This window comes from Podarcis liolepis, assembly GCF_965112155.1.
Source record: "Podarcis liolepis genome assembly, chromosome: 1".
Taxonomy (NCBI): Eukaryota; Metazoa; Chordata; class Lepidosauria; order Squamata; family Lacertidae; genus Podarcis; species Podarcis liolepis.
In genome coordinates, this window is record NC_139554.1 from 23,730,116 (window position 1) to 23,752,053 (window position 21,938).

General features: G+C 45.0%; 1 protein-coding gene across 1 annotated transcript in view; it reads left to right on the forward strand.

The window, feature by feature from the left end:
• Window positions 1–333: 333 nt before the first annotated feature.
• The window catches only part of NRDE2 (NRDE-2, necessary for RNA interference, domain containing), a 28,608-nt gene continuing 7,003 nt past the window's right edge, over window positions 334–21,938 (forward strand). Inside the window, exons 1-8 of the mRNA XM_083501274.1 lie at window positions 334–894; window positions 6,564–6,672; window positions 10,412–10,618; window positions 11,472–11,618; window positions 13,319–13,778; window positions 15,150–15,555; window positions 18,074–18,207; window positions 21,166–21,289. Coding sequence (XP_083357400.1) covers window positions 705–894; window positions 6,564–6,672; window positions 10,412–10,618; window positions 11,472–11,618; window positions 13,319–13,778; window positions 15,150–15,555; window positions 18,074–18,207; window positions 21,166–21,289 — 1,777 coding nt within the window. The 5' untranslated portion in view covers window positions 334–704. The remainder of the gene's footprint in view (window positions 895–6,563; window positions 6,673–10,411; window positions 10,619–11,471; window positions 11,619–13,318; window positions 13,779–15,149; window positions 15,556–18,073; window positions 18,208–21,165; window positions 21,290–21,938) is intronic.

The window sequence follows — 21,938 nt, forward strand, 5'->3', positions numbered from 1 at the left end:
AGCAAATATTTATGTGTGTGTGTGAAAGAGAGAGAGAGAGAGAGAGAGAGAGAGAGTGTAATTTGTGAGTTTGGGGTCACCACACCAAAAAATGGGCAGTCTCATTTTGGTCATCCATCTTCAATCAAAATGGCACCTGCACTCAAACACCAACAATGAGCATAGCTCCTACCTTGGGCACTCTCATGCTGAGTTTGGCAACGATATATCAAAAGGCGGCCAAACCTATGGTAAAATACACATGAAGTCATACCAAAGTCATGTTTTGGTCTGCCATTTCGATTCAAAATGGCACCTGGCATCAAAATGCCGACGCCAGTTGCCATTCCCACCTCGGGAACCCTCATGCTGAGTTCGGCAATGATGTATTAAGAGGCAGCTGAACCTAAACATAACAGATGGACCAAAAAAACCCAAAAACACCACTTTCCAAAACATACCTTATCACAGATATTTGGGGAGGTGGGTGGAATGGGGAGGAGTGAAATCAGAGAAAAATAAAGATGCATGGAGAAGAGACAGCGACAATAGTAGCTGCAGCAACACAATTACAGCGACCAGGAACAAGGCGGGGTTTGCTGAGACTGCAGCCACCTTAATCCTAGCCATTCGCCCACATTATAACCAGTGTGGCTTCTTCGCCTTAGCATCTTGTAGCCGGCGCCATTTTGGAGCTGAAACCGGGCGAAACTACATTTCCCGGCATGCTCGGGCAAAGGCGCTGCGCTGCCGCCATCTTGTCTCGGCCCGCGCGATTTCTTCCGTGGGAACGGCATCCGGGAAGCGCCGCCGATGCTTCCGTGAGCAGGGAAGGGATGGCTCTTTTCCCGGCTTTCGCGGGCGCTGCTAAACCCGGGGAGGCGCCAGCGGGCGAGACCGAGGGCTCCAAGAGAGGTAAATGGACTCTTCCTCCCCCCCTCCGTCTGCCCTGATGGGCTCGTCCTGTTCATTGAAGTCACTCGCCCTTCAAAGCGGGTCCCTGCTTTACCTCCGCGCGCCGAGACCTAAAGTGGTTTCTGCAGGGATATCCTGCCCCTTCACCTCTGAAAAGTATGGGATTCTTGCATTTCGTGTGTGTGTGTGTGTGTGTGTGTGTGTGTATATATACACACATGCATACACACACACAAAATAGGCTCATTCCCCATACAGGCAAATGCACATTTCCCTTAGTTTTGAGCAAAATGACGGGATGGACGGGTGGCTTGTAAAACGATGGCAGCGGAGAAACTACCTCTGATCATCGCCCTCTTTCCAAGCATCTCCTTTTTCTCCGTCTTCTCCGTTCTGATTTCTTGTGCTCAGAGCCTTGTTGAAGAAGTCCAGCAACACCAGGACAGAACTGGGCCACAGGTTCTGTTGGTTTCTGCGGGATTTGCTTCTAAATAAATTGGCTTAGATTGCTGTCCAGCTCTCATTCTTTTGACTGGTCTTCTGAGTCTCAAACTTTCTGGCCAAGTAACATGATAGAGAACTGTAGATAACATGGCTGATTAAAATGGACGACATGCGTTAACACCCCTTCTCCGTGACAGCCATGCACCTCGGTCTGCTTACATGCATTTGATATCCTGAACTGTCATGCAACTAATTGTTAAGAGGATTCATTCTCTCTGAGAGATCCTAATATGGTGTAAAGGTGGTGATGGCCTTTTTGAAGGCATGTTGTGCTCAAGCAGTTTGAAATAATCCTGCTGAAATTTAGAAACTGGCAAAGAACTATGGGATCCACATTTGTATGAGATGCACGTGCTTGAGGTAATGTTTTAGGGATGTCACACTATTAAAAATATTTAAGTTTCTAGCCCTCATGGTGGATCATCGCGGCTGTGAGTCCTGAAAGACCAGCTCCCTGCCTGTCAGGTGGGGCCCTGTCTGACTCCAGTTACAAAAGCTGAGGTTGCTAAACAGACTTTTGTATCGTTTAGGGGTTTGTGGGAGGCGGGGAGGGGGTGTTTGTTGCTATTATTGATATTTTTTTGTAAATTTATTTTAGATCCTATTATTTTTGTGGAAAGTGGTTCGATTTGGTTGTGTATTTTTTGATGTTTCATTGTTTATGACTACTTTTGCTAAGTTTGCAATTATGTAATTTTTTTAACGTTCTAAGCCACCTTGAGTATGGTTTTAATTATGGAAAGGCAGCATACAAATAAAATTATGTATGTACTCAGCGCCTGGCAGCCTATGCTGAAACAAATAATTATGTACACCAGTTAAAATACAATAAGAACAAGACTGGTGGCACCTTCCTTGAAAACTCCTAATGACGGCTCCCAAAAGCCGTGTTCATATAGGTGTTAAATATCATTGGAGTGAGGATATTACTCATAGCACTAGTGCCTGAGTCTTACTGTCTGATCACAGATCTGAAGGTAAGAATGGAACTACCCTAATTTGGTGCTTCTGGTACCTACCCTTCTGAGTTGGTCCAAGAGGATAGTGTGGTAAATGGTATCAAAAGCCCCTGAGAGACTGATCAAAAGTAGCATGGTCACACTCTCCAGGTCTCTCACAATAGAGGTCATCCATCAAGGCAACCAGACTGATTTAGTTCTGAGCCCAGATTGTTGTGGATCTAGATAATCAGTTACAACTGATTATCATCTAGATAATTCCCCATATTGGGGGTCAAGTGATGGGGTTATGGCGGGATGCCCACTACCCTCTTAATACTTTATGTCCTCACGTGTTCTTTGAATGCTTGAACAGGATTACCATCTGTCTGATGTCTGGTTTCTCTAAACCCTCTCAGTTGCTATCAAAATGCTGCAAGTACATAGCTTCCTGTCAGGCATGTGTTTTTGTGGGTGGGTTAAAAATGTAATTTTCTTTTAAATTCACAAAAATACATACTTATGCATCTGTAGAGTGCTCCCCAAGACTTTAGCTTTGAAGCAATAAGGTACCTCCGAAGTTGCTGTTTAAAGGAACGATACTTTTGCATCTCTGCGTTGTGAACTGATTTCATACTTTATTTGGACTAAAGCCATACAGTTTCTTTTCTAAAGCTCAACAGAGTTTGAGCCTGACCTACACATGGATAGATAATTTGGAAATCCCAGGTAGTCTTTAGAGTCTTATAAGAAGAAAGGAGCACAAATTTTAGCTAAAGAAAGAATGGCTCTGGAAATTTTGTATCCATAGAGGTAGCAAAGAAACAGCAACACTTCCAAGCATCTGGTTGACCACTGTGAGAACAGGATACTACCAGCAGGATTCTTCTTATGTCATCAAATGTTATGATCCCATCAAAATTCATTCAAATTACCACAAAATGGGCAACTAGTTCCTGCAGCAAATGGTATTGAGTTCTCTTTCCTTTGGGGGCCTTTACTGAGTCTACATTCCCCTCATAATTTCTGGGCCATAATGTTGCCACTTACCCTCTTTTCAAATAAAAGCTACAATAGATACTATGGTTTCCACACTGGTATCTGGTTTCATACATTTTCTGCGCAATTCATTTTCACATTCACCGCATCATTCTTCCTGGTCTCTTTCAGGCAGGTGACTTCCTTGAGGCCACATAGTAGGTGGTGCTGGCTTTCAAAATTGTTTTCACTAGACCCTGATTATCCCCGCACGAAATTTGTCTAAGCCACTGTAATCATTTTAGAAAACAGATGGCGCTGACTGCTGCTGTCAGCTGAAGATCTCTTTTTCTGAAAACTGATTTAATTCTTGAGTCCTCATTTGATTCTACGAAGTTATACGATTTGCTCTGCAGACAAATTAAGGAGCTTTTTTACACTGCCAGTTATTTAGGAGTAATGACCCATGAACTCACTTCAGCTTCTGATTTGTTTACATTATGAGTTGTCAGCTGGCGGCATTAGCAGTGGGAATGGTTGGCATTCTTGAAATGGAGCGTTCCCACCTTGTTACAAAATATTCCAGATTCAATTCTGTAAGCTGCCCACTAATAACTCAGAACTCTAATCCCAGAAGCTGCTCGCTGTGTGGTACAATGGTGGCATGGTGCAAGCGCATGGCCGGGACTGCTGGATTGGCTCTGCTGGTGTGTTTGCTCCGCACTAACCTCCCTGCTGCCTTGCCCCTCTCCCAGTAAGCAACAGTGACCGTCCTGCCTGGAAGTTAGCATAGCAGCTCCAGCCTACCTGGTGAGCCACATCTGTCTGATCCTAAACCATTATTCCAGCCTTAAAGGTGGAATAAGGCTGCCAGATTAAGGCTGCCAGCCGAGATCCAAATGCCTAGGCAACTGTGCAATACAGAGATTGGAAACTTCAGGCCTGGGGGGATGAATATGGTTCTCCAGATGTCTCTGTATAGCCCCGAAGACTCTCTGCGGGCCTTGTCACTCACCAGTTCTGTTTTGTACGCTCCTTGAGGGCTGGAATGTACCCTTGACCTCTGATAATGCCTCTTGCTTGCCTATAAGAGGGTAGATAGGGATGTATGTGTGTGTGTGTGTGTGGAAATTAACCTACTGTTCAGAGGTAAATTTTACATTAATTGCTCCACCCACTGGGTCTCCCCATCACTAGAATGTGGTTCTCATAAGAGAATGCAGACCTCGGGCAGAAAAAGGTTCCCTACCCAGATTTGATGTACTAGAAAGGCCAAATGTCTTTCTCAGTTTTGAATAGATAAATGTGATTCTGTTTCCCCCTCATAATTCTAGATGAACCAGCTGGACAAACTGTTGGCCCTTGCTGTGGCTCAAACTAGCTTTCCATAGAAAACGTGACAGTCTACTTCACGCAGCCCCCACACGACTATTCTTCCTACTGTGAAGGACAAAAGAAAAATTACCAGAATGTTCCTGGTGATAATGCAAACATCATCTCTTAAACCTTCATAGGGCTTCTCAACGAGATGAGCAGATATTAAATCTTATCCCGTTGTGATTTATAGGACTTCATGCTAAGTGCTGCGCAAAGATATATGGAAATAAATTCTTGGGGGATTTTTATGTCTTGGACAACTGATGGGAAAAGAGGAGGAATGGATTTAATTTAAAAAGCCAAAGTGATAACCATGAAATATGTGACTCATTTCAAATATTTTCTCCTGACCCACTGTGCAATGGCATTATAGCCAAGCGCCTGAATAATAAAAAATAATTTAGTTCTCCTAAAAGTAGCAGATGAGCATGACTTGCGGGCAAGCTAAGCCACATTTAAGCCCTCATAATTTCAGTGCATCTTCATTTCATGTAGCTATTTACATTGAGAGTTGCCTTATACCAAGTCAGATCATTAGTATTGGCTACACTGATTGGCAATAACTCTTCAGGGTTCCAGACAGGGCTCTTCTCCAACATTACCCAGAGATGTTAGGGATCAAGCCTAGGACCTTCTATGTGCTCTGCCATTGAACCATGGCTGCTCTCCAACTACAGCCTACAAACATTAAAGGTGGAACTGGAGGTTCCTCTACCAGCTTTTCTCAACCTTGGGTCCCCAGATGTTGCTGGACCACAACTCCCACCATCCCTAGCTCACAGGACCAGTGGCCAGGGATGATGGGAGTTGTAGTCCAGCAGCACCTGGGGACCCAAGGTTGAGAAAGGCTGCTCCAGACACAGGCTTGCAATCCAACGTCTCCCCCCCCACTTTAGTTCCAGAAATACGTAATGTGATGCTGTCATATTGTAGGGTTGCCAGAAAAGTTGTTGAGCTTTTTTGGCATAGTTGTTAAGCTTGTTTTGTTTTGTTTTATGGCACAGCCAACATGGGCTGCCATATAGCTGGACATTTTTCTGGTGTCCACCTGAACACTGCTGGAGACAGCTGGATTCTGGATATGTCTGGGAAATCCCAGAAATATTGTATGCTTCTCTGCCCTTCCACCTTATTGGCTGTTGGGTGGGAGGCGGTTGGGAAAGCACAAATTTGAAGACATCAGGAGTATTACAGGGAAAAGAAGGATATTGGGACATGGCATGTGGAATTCCATCTAGTTCCCACTGTTATTTGTGCAGGTGGCAACCATTTTGCATGGAGGTTCCCTTCCTGGTCCCCACACGTGTTGGTTGAGCGTACATACGCCCACCCCTGTTCCACCCGCTCCTGTTCTGCCCACATATTGGCGGTCGTGTGTCAGTAGCACATGCTCACTATGGTTCCCACCTGTATAGCATTGTCAAAGTGTTTTTTAGCACCATTCTTACAGTTCCATTTTTATTATCCGGTGGAAGGCATTTACCTTGGAATACAGTCATACCTTGGGTTGAAGTAGCTTCGGGATAGGTGTTTTCGGGTTGCGCGCTGCGGCGACCTTGAAGTGATGGAGCGTGTTACTTCTGGCTTTTGCTGCTTTTGCATGCGCAGATGGTCAAAATGACGTCATGTGCATGCAGACGCGGGTTGCGTTCACTTCTGGATGCAAACAGGGGTTCCGGAACGGAACAATATGTGAAAGCCATGCCTTTACTTTATTAAACTTTCAAGGACTGTAATTGATGATGATGATTTGTTTCCTCATTATGTCTGTTGTAAGCTGCATTGTCTGCTGACAAGGTAAACCCACAGCTTAAAAACAACAACACAGTGAGGACTTTTCTTGAAAAATTGACCTGTCTTTTGTATCTGCAGAATTGAACTGGCTCACCAACCCGAGCTTCTGCAGTGAAGATGCTCTGAGATTACACCAGCATGCTTTAAAGGCCACAGACCTTGCCTCAGACAAATCCCTGCTCCAAAGGTAGTGTGTTCTTTGGGACCTTGCCTTCCCACGATACATTGTTACTGTTTCTGATTTCATTTAATTGCAAGAACAACATATAACTACGGCAACTTGTCCAGTGGTACATTCTTATTTAGTCTCGCATGCAGTACATAGTACACAAGCAATATGATTATTTATGTATTTATCAATTCCAAGTAGCCTCTCCCCAGAGATTCTTGTTTTGAAGGTGGATTGAAAGTACAGTGGTGTCTCGCAAGACGAAATTAATCCGTTCCACGAGTCTCTTCGTCTTGCGGTTTTTTCATCTTGCGAAGCACGGCTATTAGCGGCTTAGCGGCTTTAAGAAAAAGGAAACAAACTGGCAAGAACTCGCAAGACGTTTCGTCTTGCGAAGCAAGCCCATAGGGAAATTCGTCTTGCGAAGCGACTCAAAAAACGCAAAGCCCTTTCGTCTAGCGAGTTTTTCGTCTTGCGAGGCATTCGTCTTGCGGGGCACCGCTGTATCTCCCTTCCCATTTATAAGGAAAAAGAATGGAAGACAAGTCTCGCCCAAAGTGTCCATCTTTGAAGGGCCCGTAATTACCTTGCTGTGGCGAGTAAGGTGTTCTGATAAAGCCATGTTCAAAATATTATTTAACCCGACTTAAATGGGGATTTCTGTAGATTGTTTTGAATATTGGGCTGCTGATAACAAGAAAAAATGCTAAATGTTGATGATGATGATATATAATACCCCGCCCATCTGGTTGGGTTTCCCTAGCCACTCTGGGCAGCTTCCAACAATGATTAAAAATACATTAAAACATCAGCGATTAAAAACTTCCCTAAAGAAGGCTGACTATCTTTTCATTTAAGGTTCTTGTTTGAATTTGGATCTAATGATAAGGGAAGACCCAAATTGGGTCGGAGGGGGTTGCTTGCTGTGCCATTATGGCAATAACGTGAAATGCCTTTTTCCCAAAGGACTATACCAATGTCCAGCTCCAACATGCATGAAAATAGGAGACTCTCTCCATAGCCTTTCCAGCAAAGGGCAGAGAGATCCTGGTGTTTATTTTGTGTTCTTTGGCACTTTTGAGCAACCCCCCTTGTAATATACTGAAAGCAAGCGGAAGCATGTGGCCAGCTTTACAGTACAAACTTGGTTGCTTATATACAGTAGTAGTAGCATCCTGTGTTTATATTCATTAGGGCACAAAAGTAATGATTGAACCCCCCCCCTTTAATAGATGCATCAATTAATTTGTTCTTCAGTGAACTTTGATTTTTTTTTGCAGAATGTTTTTGAGGACCTTTTTAAAAAAATTACGGTTCAGCATTCTCATTACAGGGTTGGTGTATTCGAATCATAGAATTGTAGAGTTAGAAGGGACCCTAGCGGTTATCTAGTCCAACCCCCTGCAATGCAGGAATCTCAACAAGCAGGCCTCCATCCAGTTTGAAACCATACCGCCACTCATTAATTGCCATAAAAAATAACATTGTTGTCTAGAAATCCTTTTGAGTAACATACAGCTTTGCTCTTACACAGTTGACTGCACCTAAACCTTAGATGGGTTTAGCCTAAATATGTTTAGGCTAGTCTGCTAGTTCCTTGATGCAAAGTTTATTTTGAGTTCTGTCCTGCTGAACCCCAATGCACCTAGAATTTGGTGGTACTTTGATGTCCACCCACCATGTTTAAAATGCTATCTACCTGAAGCAAATTAAGATTTACACTGCTTGGGAGCGTCCTTTGCTTTCAGGAAAGAGCATTTGAGAATACAGGGAAAGGGTATTAGGAAAAGGGAACTCTGAAAAACCTTAGTATAACAAGCACATATATTCCCCACTGCACGTGGCTCTTTAGATCACAGCCATTACGTTTAGGTTAATGCTTACTTTATAAATAGTAAGTGATTGTCTTCATAGATGAAACATGGTTTTAGGCCGCTGGGAACAATGCTTCATACTTAATTTCTGTGGCTGTTGAATTTCGCATTGATTCAAGAATCATCCTGTCACGACCACTAAGATGCTCTGCTACCATTGATGTAATGCTCTGTTCAGTATAGCAAAAACGTACTGGATTCTTCCCAGTAATCAATCTGTGTTAGAAAAGGTGATGGCTTTGGCTCAGCTGCCTGGAAGGGACACTTCTGTGATTCTTCCTCATGATAATGATCATTAGAAACTGAACTCAGGTGCAAAGGAGGAGGCTGTTCAGTCTTTCTCCTCTCAGCTGTTTTTCTGCTCAAAATCACCTCCCAGCTACTTAACTCCCCTGTATCTTTTCCCTGTGGATGAGGATGCTGTTGTTGTTGTGTGAAAAAAAGGCTGGCATAGGTAAGGCAAGGAGCCCCTACCCAGCAACACCCTCTGCTCTGTTTTCATTTTTTTTTGGGGGGGGGGAAACGTTAGGAGGAATAATGCAAGTCCTGTACAGCCTGGGTTCAGATTACCTTAAGGACTGCTCTCTCCTGCACACACTTGTCTGGTTTTTAAGATCCTCCTCACAGTCATTTCCTTCGTGGGTTCCCATTCACCTGCTGATGTCTCAGCTTATCACGTGGAATTCTTTTCCCAAGGAGGCTCACCTGACTATGAGCCTGATAATTTTTTGGCGTCTTATTTTCCCAGGCCTGTAAAGGTATGGAATTCCATATTGCTTTAATCTAGCCTTTTTGGTTTGTTTTTTTAAAACTCATGGCTATGTTTTATATCGTTTTTATATTTTTAAAATCTTTTGTTAGCTGTTTCTGAAATGTTTTAGCTGAAGAGCACCCTATGAATAAATAAATGAAGCTGCCCGTTGTGTAGCTTTTGCCCTTCAACAACGCACTAGCTACAAAGGGTGACTTTTAAAATGCCTTGGAATAAATTAACCTTTTGATTACCGTATTTTTCGCCCTATAGGACGCACTTTTTCCCCTCCAAAAATGAAGGGGAAATGTGGGTGCGTCCTATGGGGCGAATGCAGGCTTTCGCTGAAGCTTGGAGAGCAAGAGGGGTCGGTGCGCACCAACCCCTCTCGTTCTCCAGGCTTCAGGAAGAAATCCGCAGCCTAGGCAGCCCTGTGGGAGGTTCCGCAGGGCTGTCTAGGCTGCGGATAGCAGCCTGCTTCCCGGAGCGCTGGGTGCGCTGAAAGCAGAGCGCCCGGCGCTTCAGGAACGCATCCACAGCCTAGGCAACCCTGCGGGAGGTCCCGCAGGGCTGTCTAGGCTGCGGATAGCAGCCTGCTTCCCGGCGCGAGGGCGCCCTGAAGCAGAGCGCCCCTCGTGCTGGACAGACATCCGCAGCGTGGGGAGCCCTGCAGGAGTTCCCCGCAGGACTCCCCACGGTGCGGATAGCAGCCTGCCACCCAGTGCGCGAGGCGCAGAGCGCCCCGCACGCCGGGCAGACATCGGCCAGCCCCACAAGATTGGGGGACAGCAGGGAGGCGCAGCGCCGCCATCCCGCTGTTCCTCAACCTGGTTCGGTTTCCCCGACCTGGTTTTTTTTGGGGGGGAAATAAAGGGAAAATTGTTTTCCTTTATTTCCCCCACAAAAAACTAGGTGCGTCCTATGGGGCGGAGCATCCTATGGGACGAAAAATACGGTAATATCTCTTTAGTACTTTAAGTTTATGCATGTATTTCATCCATTTTTTAAAAAAGAAGTTTTTCTAGCATTCCCCGCCAGCTCTTTATGTTTTTGCATAGTTTGAAGTATTGGATTGTGAATATTATCAACAGTGCGGTTTTTGTTCTTAGATTTTTGTACATTTTATAAACAGAACAACCTCCAGCTTAGAGACATTGGGAGAAAGTGAAGTCAGCGAAAGTGTCCAAAAACCAGCCAAGAAAAGAAAGAAAAAGAAAAAACAGCGAGACCACAAGAAAGTAAAAAAGAGAAGTAGAAAGCATCAGGGAACAAGTGAATCGGAATCAGATGCTGATGATGTGAAAGACGATAGAAATAATGAAAAAGAAGCAGAACTGAAGTACGTAAGTACCCTTTATTTCTGAATTTATATGTGCCATGATCATCTCTTTGTTCCATATACCAGGGATGGGAATGGGGAACCTGTGCCCCCCCCATTGTTAGAGTCTCATATCCCCCCACCAGCGTGTTAATTGGTCAGGTATGATAAGAACTGTAGTCTAACAACACCTGCAAGTTCCAAGGTTCCCCATCTCCAATATATGCTAACACCAAACTCATTTCTTTGATTGAGAATGACAACCCCTGCTTTAGGAACCCTGTGATTTATAAACCAGATGTTTAGAAAGGTGATCAGAGTTTTAATTTGTTTTTAGTTAGTTGTTGTTTTAACTTGTTGAAGGAATCAAATCATTGTTGTTCTTGGTTCTAATTTTATTCTTTTATCTTGCTGTAAATCACTTTGAGGGGTTTTTTAATTTAAAAAACTGTCAAGCAGCATATACATTTTATGAAATAATAAATAATTAAACTGACCGCGGAATACTCTCACTAAGGAGGCTCACCTCATGCTGACACGGGAAGTTTTTCAGCGCCAGGCGAACACCTTCCTGTTTGCCCAGGCATATTAAAATAACAGTTAAGGAACGTTAGCTCTGCTCCCAGCCCAATAGCGCAATGCTCCAAAAGAAAAAATTAAGAAGGCAAACTTAAACTTGTATGTCCATTTAAAAATTAGGGAGAAAATTAGGGCTTAACCACCATCCATGATTCCCGAAATTGGCTTTGGGACTGTAAATGAAAGCTAAATTTTTCATTCCCAACGGCATGCTGGCTTTCCTGGGATGTTTTGGAATATATGATGGAAACTAGAAATCTTGAATCTCTCCCCCGTTTTTTTTTTTCCTTTGCAGTTTAGGAGACAAAGCTTCAAATGTGAGCATTCACTCCATCTGGCTAGATGATGTTCAAGGTGTGACAGCAGAAGTATTCAGAACAGATAAGAAACCAGATCCTGCCAACTGGCAGTATAAGTCTCTGTATCGAGGGAACATTGCAAGGTAATGAAATTTACAGGTATGAAATCTGATAGCAGTAATGGTTTTTGATAAATAAATAAAACCTGAATATGTGGCAAGAGGAAATCTTTGGGCCCGATCCACATTTTTCTGTGTGTAGCTGCATGCGTACAGTCTGCATGGAGTCCTTGCTTAGGGGCTCTGTGCTAGAAACACCATTTTTCTGTTGCCCTTTTAGGTCGCAGGGTCTTGTCTTCTGCTTGCTCTACATTGTGAAGCAAAATTGCTTCGGTATTTAAAGAGGAGGAGATTAGGATTTGCAAACTTGCTTTGCGTTCATGATTCCGTACCTAATTGGCTGTGCTGTCTCTGTACTTGTTTGTTCTATTTATAGAGGAGAAAACATTTTGTCACATTGGTGTTGTGATCAGCTGCAACAAAGGAAAAACCCAAGATAAACTGCTGATCGTTTTTTTTACCGTTAAAATAAAATGTGGCTTTTAATAGGCAACTCTTCCTGTACGTAGCTCGATCCCTCGAGAATCTCTCATAATTTTTAATGTGTGCTACAAGGATGCTTTGAATCCAGCTGGCAAGTGGAAAGAAATTTGCTCCCAAATGTCATACTTGCACTCAACGAGCTGCCTTCACTATTCACCATCTGAGTCCCATTTTAATTCCTGAAGTTCCCACGGTGGCAGATCCATCGCTGTCAACGTTTCCCTTTTTTAAAGGGAAATTCCCTCATTCCGAATAGGATTCCTCGCAAGAAAAGGAAAAAGTTGGCAGCTATGGGCAGATCCAACAGCCTGATGGGATTGCATCCGATGATTGTGGCCACATAGGGTTCGTTGAGTTCAGTGAGCTTAAACTGTTCTTTCTCCCTTGTCCTAGCCTGGAAGAGTTAGTCATATGCCATTTATCATTGCACATATACACGTTTGCTTATCTTGCTCTGTACCTTGAAAACTCCTGATTCATCGCAAGAGTGGTCAGTTGCAGCTTCCCCCTGTTTCTGTCCTTGTCTTGATGTCTGTCTGCCTCGCCTGCCGCACAGATGGAGTCTGGCTTGTTAGAGCCGGCAAGGGAGCAGGGTGCATGATCGGAGCCCGATACATCTGGAATCTTAATGATCTGGGACAGATCTCCATTGGCAAGACAGATCAGCCTAGGCTGTGGTGCCCATTTGTAATAATTACTTTAAAAGCATTTTTAGTTGAGCATCTCTGAAGTACACTCTTGCTCATTTGTTCTGTTCCAAATATAATTTTAAAAAACAAACACAGATGCCTCTCAGGTTCCTTTCTTTTTTCTTTTTTTGCATTCTCAGACCTCAGTCTCTTCACCCATAACTTTTTAATGAGGCACATAAGGCGCTCAGAAAGGTTCAGGAACTGGCCTCTGGCAAAAATAAGCGCAAGGTCTCAGCTCTGACCTCTGAGACTGCAATCCCAAGATGCACTAATTTGGTCGTCAGCGTCCTTGAACTCGGTGGGACTTTGAGTTAATATTCTCGGATCATGCTGTGTGTCTGGGGGCTGCGAAGGAAGCAATATCTATAGACTGCTCTTCCAAACACTTAATGAAGCAAGCGCTAAGTAATACTGTATTTGCCCAGTTCAGGAAAAAAGTTTTGAAGCCTGTGATGATACCGTAATCTGGGGGTTTGGCTGAGAAATGCTTGTCCCCTTCCTCCTTTGCCCTTTGGAAAAGACTCACAGTTTCCACTATTTCTTTTAAAGATACAGGAGAAGAAGCAACTTCTGTCTGGGCGTTGATCCAAGGAGGCAACATATTGCCTGGGAGAGTTCCTCAGCAGAGAAAAAGGCCCCCCATAAGCAGCCTGAGCGTTACTTTTCCAAAGGTGGCCGGAAGCTGTTGAATGCGGATGGCATTCCCGTCAGCACAAAAAGTCAAGGCTCTTTGTCTGGCCCAACTGCTTGGATACCCATTTCGGAGCAGGACTCAGCTGATGTTCTGGCCACAAGCTGGGCGAATCCTCTTGGGATTTATGATCCAGGGACCACATTGTGGCTGCAAGGGAAGGGGCCCCCTCAGCATGATTCACGAAAGCTGCAGGAAGCGCAAGAGAGCTCTGAGAATGGGGACTCCCGCCTCCTGGCCAAAGTGGAGGACTATAACAGGAAGGTCAGAGAGGACCCTGGAGATATCAAAGCATGGATGGATTTTGTTTCTTTTCAGGTAGGTGTCTCTTTAAAATGTAAAGTTGCAGTACGATTTTCTAAAGACACTGGGATTCACCCAATGTGCTCCATCAGCAGAAGCCCTGAACAAGGACTTCCAGTTGTGCAGCAAGGCTTTCTGTCGCCCCACCCGCTGCATGGCCCTCCAATTGGCTCTGGGCAGATGAGTGGGTGTCAGGAGAACAGCAGGGGGAAGGGAGGGGTGATCGTTCCATCTGCCAAGCTGAAAATTTGGTGCAGATGGAATATTTGTAGTAGTGTGATGTTGGATTTGACCCTATGGATAAAGACAAAAAGCTGGTGTTCAACAAAATTTAACTCAAAAGTTGGTTAGAACATGGTGCTTATAATGCCGAAATTGCTGATTCCATCACTGTATGGGACAGTTGCATGTTCCTGCATTGTGGGTGGTTGTTGTTGTTGTTGTTGTTGTTGTTGTTGTTTATTGAATTTATATACCACCCTATCCCTGGGGTCTCAGGGTGGCTCACAGAGTAAAATCAAGATACAAAACCACAAAATATACAATAAAAACAAAAACAACAACCCTATACAGTGGTACCTCTAGATGCAAATGGGATCCGTTTCGGACCCCCGTTCGCATCTAGAAGGAACCGTAACTAGCGATGGCACGTCTGCGGACACATACGTCACTTTTTGCCGCTTCTGCGCATGCGCGTGACGTCATTTTGTGCATCTGCATATGCGGCGAAACCCGGAAGTAATGTGCTCCGTTACTTCCGGGTTGTCACGGAGCGCATCTCGAACGCGCTCATCCCAAAGCACATTTAACCCGAGGTATGACTATCTCCTCCAACCACATTTTAAAAGGGCATAGGATGTCAATCAGATCAACCAATGGCCTGGTTAAAAAGGAAAGTTTTTGCCTGGTGCCTAAAGGTATATAATGAAGGCACCAGGAGAACTTCCCTGGGGAGAGCATTCCACAGACAGGAAGCCACTGCAGAGAAGGCCTGTTCTTGTGTTGCCACCCTCCGGACCTCTCGAGGAGACGGCACACGAAGGAGGGCCTCAGAATATGATCTCAGGGTCCGGGTAGGTTCATATGGAAAGAGGTGGTCCTTGAGGTATTGAGGTCCTGAGCTAGATGATCCTCAGGGTCCCTTCCAACTCTACATTTCTGTGATTCTAAGTTAGGTCCAGTACCTTGTCCTCACAGTGGCCAACCACATGCCTAAGGGGAGGCTGCAACACAGACTCCATCCCACTTTTATGGGACACTTGAGTCCCCTTTAAGCCATCTCTCCCATCCAAATTGCAGCAGAGGCTTTTGGTGGAGATTTCTTGCTGTGCAAAGTAGCTGCCAGTTTGTTTCTACCACTCCTTTTATTTTACTTTTTTTTGAAAGGATGAAGTCATGAGAGGCCCCAGCTGCTATGCCATCAGCGAGGGAGAACGCGAAACAAGGAAGGTGTCCCTCAAGCTCATCTTGGAGAAGAAGCTGGCCATTCTGGAAAGAGCTATTGAGAGCAACCCAAACAACGTCGACCTGAAACTGGCCAGGCTCAAGCTTTGCACAGAGTTTTGGGAGCCGTCGGCTGTGATCAAGGAATGGCAGAAATTGGTGTTCTTGCATCCAAACAACCCGGCCCTGTGGCAGAAATATCTCCTGTTCTGCCAGAGTCAGTTCAGCACCTTTACCGTTTCCAAAGTTCACAGTCTGTACGGGAAATGCCTGAGTACTTTGTCGGCGGTGCATGATGGCAGCATGGTGTCTCATCCAGCCCTGCCGCACACAGAGGAAGCCATGCTAGGTGAGAGTACAACAACAACTTTATTATTTATACCCCGTCCATCTGGCTGGGTTTCCCCAGCCACTCTGGGCGGCTTACAGCACATAAAAATTGTAAAACATTAGACATTAATTATTTTCTGATACAAGGTTGCCTTCAGATGTCTTCTAAAAGTCAGATAGTTGTTTATTTCCTTGACATCTGATGGGAAGGCATTCCACAGGGTGGGTGCCACTACTGAGGAGGCCCTCTGCCTGGTTCCCATCTCTTGTCTTGCCCGTCCGTTGACTCTTAAAGACCACCACTCACTTCCCCTCTTTTTGACATGGAAACAGTGATATTCTTCAGCGACCTGCTAAACCAAATACTGTTGTGAGAGGTACATTACGTGACAAAGAGAGAGAGAGAGCCTTCTCTGTGATGGCATCTCTATTGTGGGATTTCCCTCCGCACAGAGCAGAGGCAGCGAATCTTTTCCAATCCAAGGTCACATGACAGTGAGGCCAGAAGCAAAAAAGGGTGGAACAATGAATGTATCTATCTTTATGCAGTAGGTTTTGCTTCTGTATGCACTCACACAACCCTCTTGGGCTCCAACCTTCCTCCTGTTTACCTTAGAATCATAGAATTGTAGAGTTGGAAGGGATCCTGAGGGTCATTCAGTCCAATCCTCCAATGCAGGAATCCAAACACACAGTGGTCTCCCATCCAATTTGAAACCAGACCAGACCCTGCTTAGCTTTGCAAACACGCCAGCAATTTTATTGCCGCACCACCAGGGTCTGCGGTGGTGCTAAACGCTACAGTGTTTGCAAGCAGCGGAGCCAATTACTTTTGACACGGCAGTAAAAAAGAATGCCGCTGTGGGGAAGGATCGCCGTCGGGTTGAGGATTTCTGAATGCTCCTTCTTAACCACACTGCTAACTTCGACTAGATTTGACTTGACAGGGTCCCATTTACTTATTAAGGAAATTACACAATTGTCAGTCATTTATGGCTATATCAAATGTCTAGCCCTGTTACGAAGATCCTGTTGGATAAAGCCAGCTTCAGATGACAGTCTCTGATCAGCGCTGGCAATGTCTGCGAACCAAGATATGCTGAAGGCCTCTGCCCCCTAGCGTTCGGCTCATTGCACTGCTCATTCGTCAAACAAATGTGGATCCTGGTCATTTTAGACCCATCTGTGCGCTCAGAGAGGGCCTTCAGCATCCAGAGGTTCTTAAGAGTTTAGTTTATGGAGTGCAGTTACCGGTTGGCATAGCACAGTGCAGAGCACGTGCATTGGATTCCCGGTTCAAGACACCTGTCGGAAACCCAGGATTGCTGCTGCCAGTCAGAATAGACAGTGTTGAGCTAGGTAGGCCCATGGTCTGTATAAGGCAGCTTTCTACATCCCTAAGCTTTAATTCGTCCCGCCTCCTGTCCAGAGATGAATAGCATTTTAGTTCAGTCCCTCCATTGCCAGTTGCTTCCTTTTCTGTTCCTAATGTAGTTATCCAGCTTTTAAGGGCACAATATATTTTCATTAAAAAATTTTTAAAAACCTCTTCCTCATGAAACGCATTTACGCACTCCTGCCATGTTCTTCCCTGTTTCTCATTCAGCTCCCAATGACGCTGCGCTTGCTATTTCCTCCTTCATAAGGAGACCCCTGCTGGTGCTCCCAAGTGCAGGAATGCTGGTGGCACTGTGGTCTAAACCACTGAGCCTCTTGGACTTGCCAGTCAGAAGGTCGGCAGCTCAATTCTCCCTGATGGTGGTGAGCTTTCATTGCTCTGTCTCAGCTCCTGCCAACCTAGCAGTTTGAAAGCACACCAGTGCAAGTAGATATATAGGTACCGCTGTGGCGGGAAGGTAAAAGGCATTTCCGTGCGCTCTGACTTCCGTCATGGTGTTCCGTTGCGCCAGAAGCAGTTTAGTCATGCTGGCCACATGACCTAGAAAGCTATCTGTGGACAAACGCTGGCTCCCTTGGCCTTAAATCAAGATGAGTGCCACACCCCATAGTCGCCTTTGACTGGACTTGACCGTCCAGGGGCCCTTTCCCTTTCCCTTTCCCTTTCCTTGCTCCCAAGAGCAGCCAGCGAGCTGCCTCTGGGTGCCTCCAAGTTACAGTTCGTTCGCCTAAACTGAGATTTTGGTAAAATGCAGATTTGTTTAAATGATTGGTTAATCTCATTAACGGGAGGTTTACTTTTAATATGAAATTAAGAATTCAGTTGGCCCCAACCTTTTATTCCTTCAAACGGAAGTATAAAAGGCATAACATTTATTCTTATTTAATGCGATCGCCGTAATGCAGCCTCTTGTGTGACTCGCTGAAACGCGGACCCAAATCTCTTGGCGCCCTCTGTGTGAAATGTGGCCTCTCTCTGCTTTGACGTGGGTTATCTGTGAGAGGTCTAGTACTGTGGCCCTACCTTATTTATGTACCCCCTATGATGTTATGGTTTATAATTATTGTGTAATGTTTTAATTCTGACTATCGGTCGAATAAAGGAAATTGATTGATTGCCTCTCTTTCCTTCCTTCCAGCCATCTTCCTTCAGCAGTGCCATTTCCTCCGGCAGGCCGGCCATTCGGAGAAAGCAATATCGTTGTTCCAGGCCCTGATTGACTTCACCTTCCTGAAACCAGAGAGCGTAAGGGAACTGCCAACAAGGCGGCAGGTAAGAGGAGGCAATTGTATTTTCCATCGCCTTCTCTAACCCTGCTCTGTATCTTTTCATCTGCCCTGCTTTGTTCCCCCCATCTCCCCCCCCAAGTTGTTTCCTCTTGTTCTCCTCCTTCCCTCCTACATAAGAAAGCAAAATAGAACAGTTCAGAAATAAATCTGGGTTTCTGTAACTGTAAGAAAAACCTCTGCAGAATGCACAAACGTTCATCACCTGCTTGAATCATTTTAATAAAAAAAACTTAACACTTGTGCAGTGCTTCCCAATGTTCACGTGTACTGCCTACTTGCCACCCCTTGCAACAATCCTGTAAGGTAATCCAGTATTATCATCTCCCATGCTGCAAATGAGGGTACTGAGCCTGAGAGAGAACGGTTTGCCTGCAGCTACCAAGTGAGTTCGTGGCAAAGGCAAGATTCGAACTGTGAACGTGCCGATTCACAGCCCAGTCTCTTTAGTCAGCATGTTACACCAGTGTTCTGGGATTGTTTTGTGCAGAGACGCTTCTTTTGGCTATGAGGACTGAAACGCAGCATGATCAAGGAAATGATATTGTTTTCGGGGGGGGGGTGTGTGCCATTCTTTTGCCTTCCAACAAAAGGAGGGGGGAAATAACAAAACAGCAATACTACAATACTACGGGTCTATAGGTGTTTAGAAGCAGAGAAACAGCTACTGGTTTTCAAGAAAAGAATTATTAGCTGGTTTATGGGAGATACAGTGGTACCTCGGGTTAAGTACTTAATTTGTTCTGGAGGTCCGTTCTTAACCTGAAACTGTTCTTAATCTGAAGCACCACTTTAGCTAATGGGGCCTCCCGCTGCTGCCACGCCGCCGGAGCACGATTTCTGTTAGCGGAGTCTGTAACCTGAAGCGTATGTAACCCAAGGTACCACTGCAGTTCCCAAACTACCAGGGTTTCTATCTTCAAACCCAAATCTTAGTGCTTGGTAGCAGAGGGGCTCGGGAGCGGTGGCGGTTTCACTTGCGATATACCGTTGGGTGAAGCTGCCATCACGGTCTGGCCATCATACTGGTCCTGGGTGATGTATCGATACACCGCCCAGGCCTAGTCCTATCAGTGCAAAGAAGAACCCCCTGGCTGTTTCAGCTCCGACCTCTTTACCGTGACTATTTGGGTTATTCAAAGGCCACCATGACACCCATGCCTCCCAAAATAACAGCATTTTCTTTGTTTTGTGTTCCCCCCTCTATCATGATGGGATCAATGACCTGCCTAGGAAGCTGTCAATCTTGCTGGAGATGACTACCTCTCTTTTGGCTTGCTTCTATCTCTGACTCACCCTTTGAATGTGTGAATAAGCTAGAAGTTGAAATGAGTTCAGAGGTTGTTATCCCAGGGTAGTAACCCATTGTTCAGAGATACCTTTTCTCTGCGACAGCCGTTAGTCGCGTGTGGCTTAGTGAGTGTTCAAGCGGCACAGGCAGCCCGTAGCATGTGGCCTCTCAGCTCACGAAGGGGTCGCGACTCATAATTTCAAGGATTTGGCACCGTGCCCTAATCTGAACACAGAGAAGGGAGGCTTTCCTTAGCAATAAATAGCATAATAATTGAATTCAGCTTGGAACATCTTTTGTGCATATTAGGACTGCTTTGTTATTTATAGTTTTGAATTCCAACGAGGCTAAATTTAAAATATATTGGTAGTAAGTATAGTTCCTCTCCAAGTTAGAGCAACGAACTGGAGACCGAAAAAGGAAATGTCACAGGGATGCCTGCCTTTAACTAGATCCATCCCTACCATTTCATCACTGGTTTCCCAGCTTAGGTTGAACTTGATGTTTAGTGTGCCCATGCCACTAGGACTGAAAAACAGAAATATCGCATTTTCTCTTTTGTGCTAAGCAAGTTTACATATAAGTCACCACCACCACTGGTTGGCTCTAGTCTTCAGTTAAACCCACTGGTATTTTCCTTTCAGCAAGAAGAAATAGTGCAGCTATAACCCAGATTATGCCTCAGAATGAAAGGTTTCTTTCCCATAATATAAAAAATTGTAAAACATCAGACATTAAAAATTCCCCTTTACAGGGCTGCCTTCAGATGTCTTCTAAAAGTCAGATAGTTGTTTATTTCCTTGACATCTGATGGGAGGGCATTCCACAGTGTGGGTGCCACTACTGAAAAGGCCCTCTGCCTGATTCCCTGTAACTTCGCTTCTTGCAGTGAGGGAACTACTAGAAGACCCTCGGAGCTGGACCTCAGTATCCAAGCTGAACAATGGGGGTGGAGATGCTCCTTTGGGTATACTGGACCAAGGTCATTTAGGGCTTTAAAGGTCAGCACCAACACTTTGAATTGTGCTTGGAAACGTACTGGGAGCCAATGTAGGTCTTTCAAGACCGGTGTTATATGGTCTCAGCAACCACTCCCAGTCACCAGTCGAGCTGCCGCTTTCTGGATTAGTTGTAGTTTCTGGGTCACGTAGAGCACATTGTAGTAGTCCCAAGCGGGAGATAACCAGAGCATGCACCACTCTGGTAAGACAATCTGCGGACAGGTAGGGTCTCAGCCTGTGTAACAGATGGAGCTGGTAGACAGCTGTCCTGGACACAGAATTGACCTGCGCCTCCATGGACAGTGGTGATTCCAAAATGGCTCTTCAAAAGCTGTGAGGTCCACGTTTTAAAGTTTGTTGTAGACATGAACTTGGCAGCCCAGGTTGGATGAAAAACTAGCCTTCCAGTAGACTCATGCTTCCCTCCTGTCCCTTTTAAAGAAGTACTTACATTTAATTTTGTGATTTTTTAAAAAAAAATGTGGAACCATGAATTGGCAACACTGCTCTTAAGTCAGCCAGAAACTTATAAAATTGACTTATCAGTTGAACTAGCGAAACGTGTCTCCAGATTCTTTTGCACATATAACTGCAGTTGTACGTGCTGTGTATCAGACTGAAGAATGTGTGTGTCTTTATCCTCAAACTTTAGGTGGAGTTCTTTGAGCCGTTTTGGGACAGTGGCGAGCCTCGGATTGGAGAAAAAGGAGCAAAAGGCTGGAAGGCCTGGATGCACCAACAAGAAAAGGGTGGTTGGGTTGCCATCAACCCACCTGGTAAGAACATAAGGAGAACTCTGCAGGATCAGGCCAGCAGCCCATCGTGTCTAGCATCCTCTTCCTTTGATTGCCAACCAGATGCCTATGGGAAGCCTGCAAGCTTGCTCCCCACTTACCGTGCTCGGAAATGGGTGTTCAGGGTCACACTGCTTCTGACAGTATGGAGGTAGACTGTAGCTACCGTGGCTGAGAGCTGTTGATAACCATTAACGTATCTGTGCCCATTCTAAAATCATCCAAGTTGGTGGCCATCAGCGCATCTAGGACCTAATTCTATAGTTCGTGCTGTGCGAAGAAGTCCTTTCTTATTTTCTCTTTCCTTAATCTCTCAACATTTCTGCTTCGTTGGACATCCCTAGGCTCTAATATTGTGAGAGGAGCAAGCAGGAGCTCACTTTATGCTCCCGGCTGTTTCTTTGTAGCTGTCTCCTCACATAGCCCCCATTCATGCACTAGGAGTTCCCCCAGCTTTGCCTTATTGCAACTTAAGCTGAGGTATGTTCAATTCACATAATCAGATGCTCTTTCTCTCCATACTTCTGTGTCCTCCCACCCCACAACGTCTCTGTAATTTTCTGGTGTCTGTTATAGATTGGGATCTCTGCCATACCATATATTTGTTAAGCATCACATACATAGATGGTGC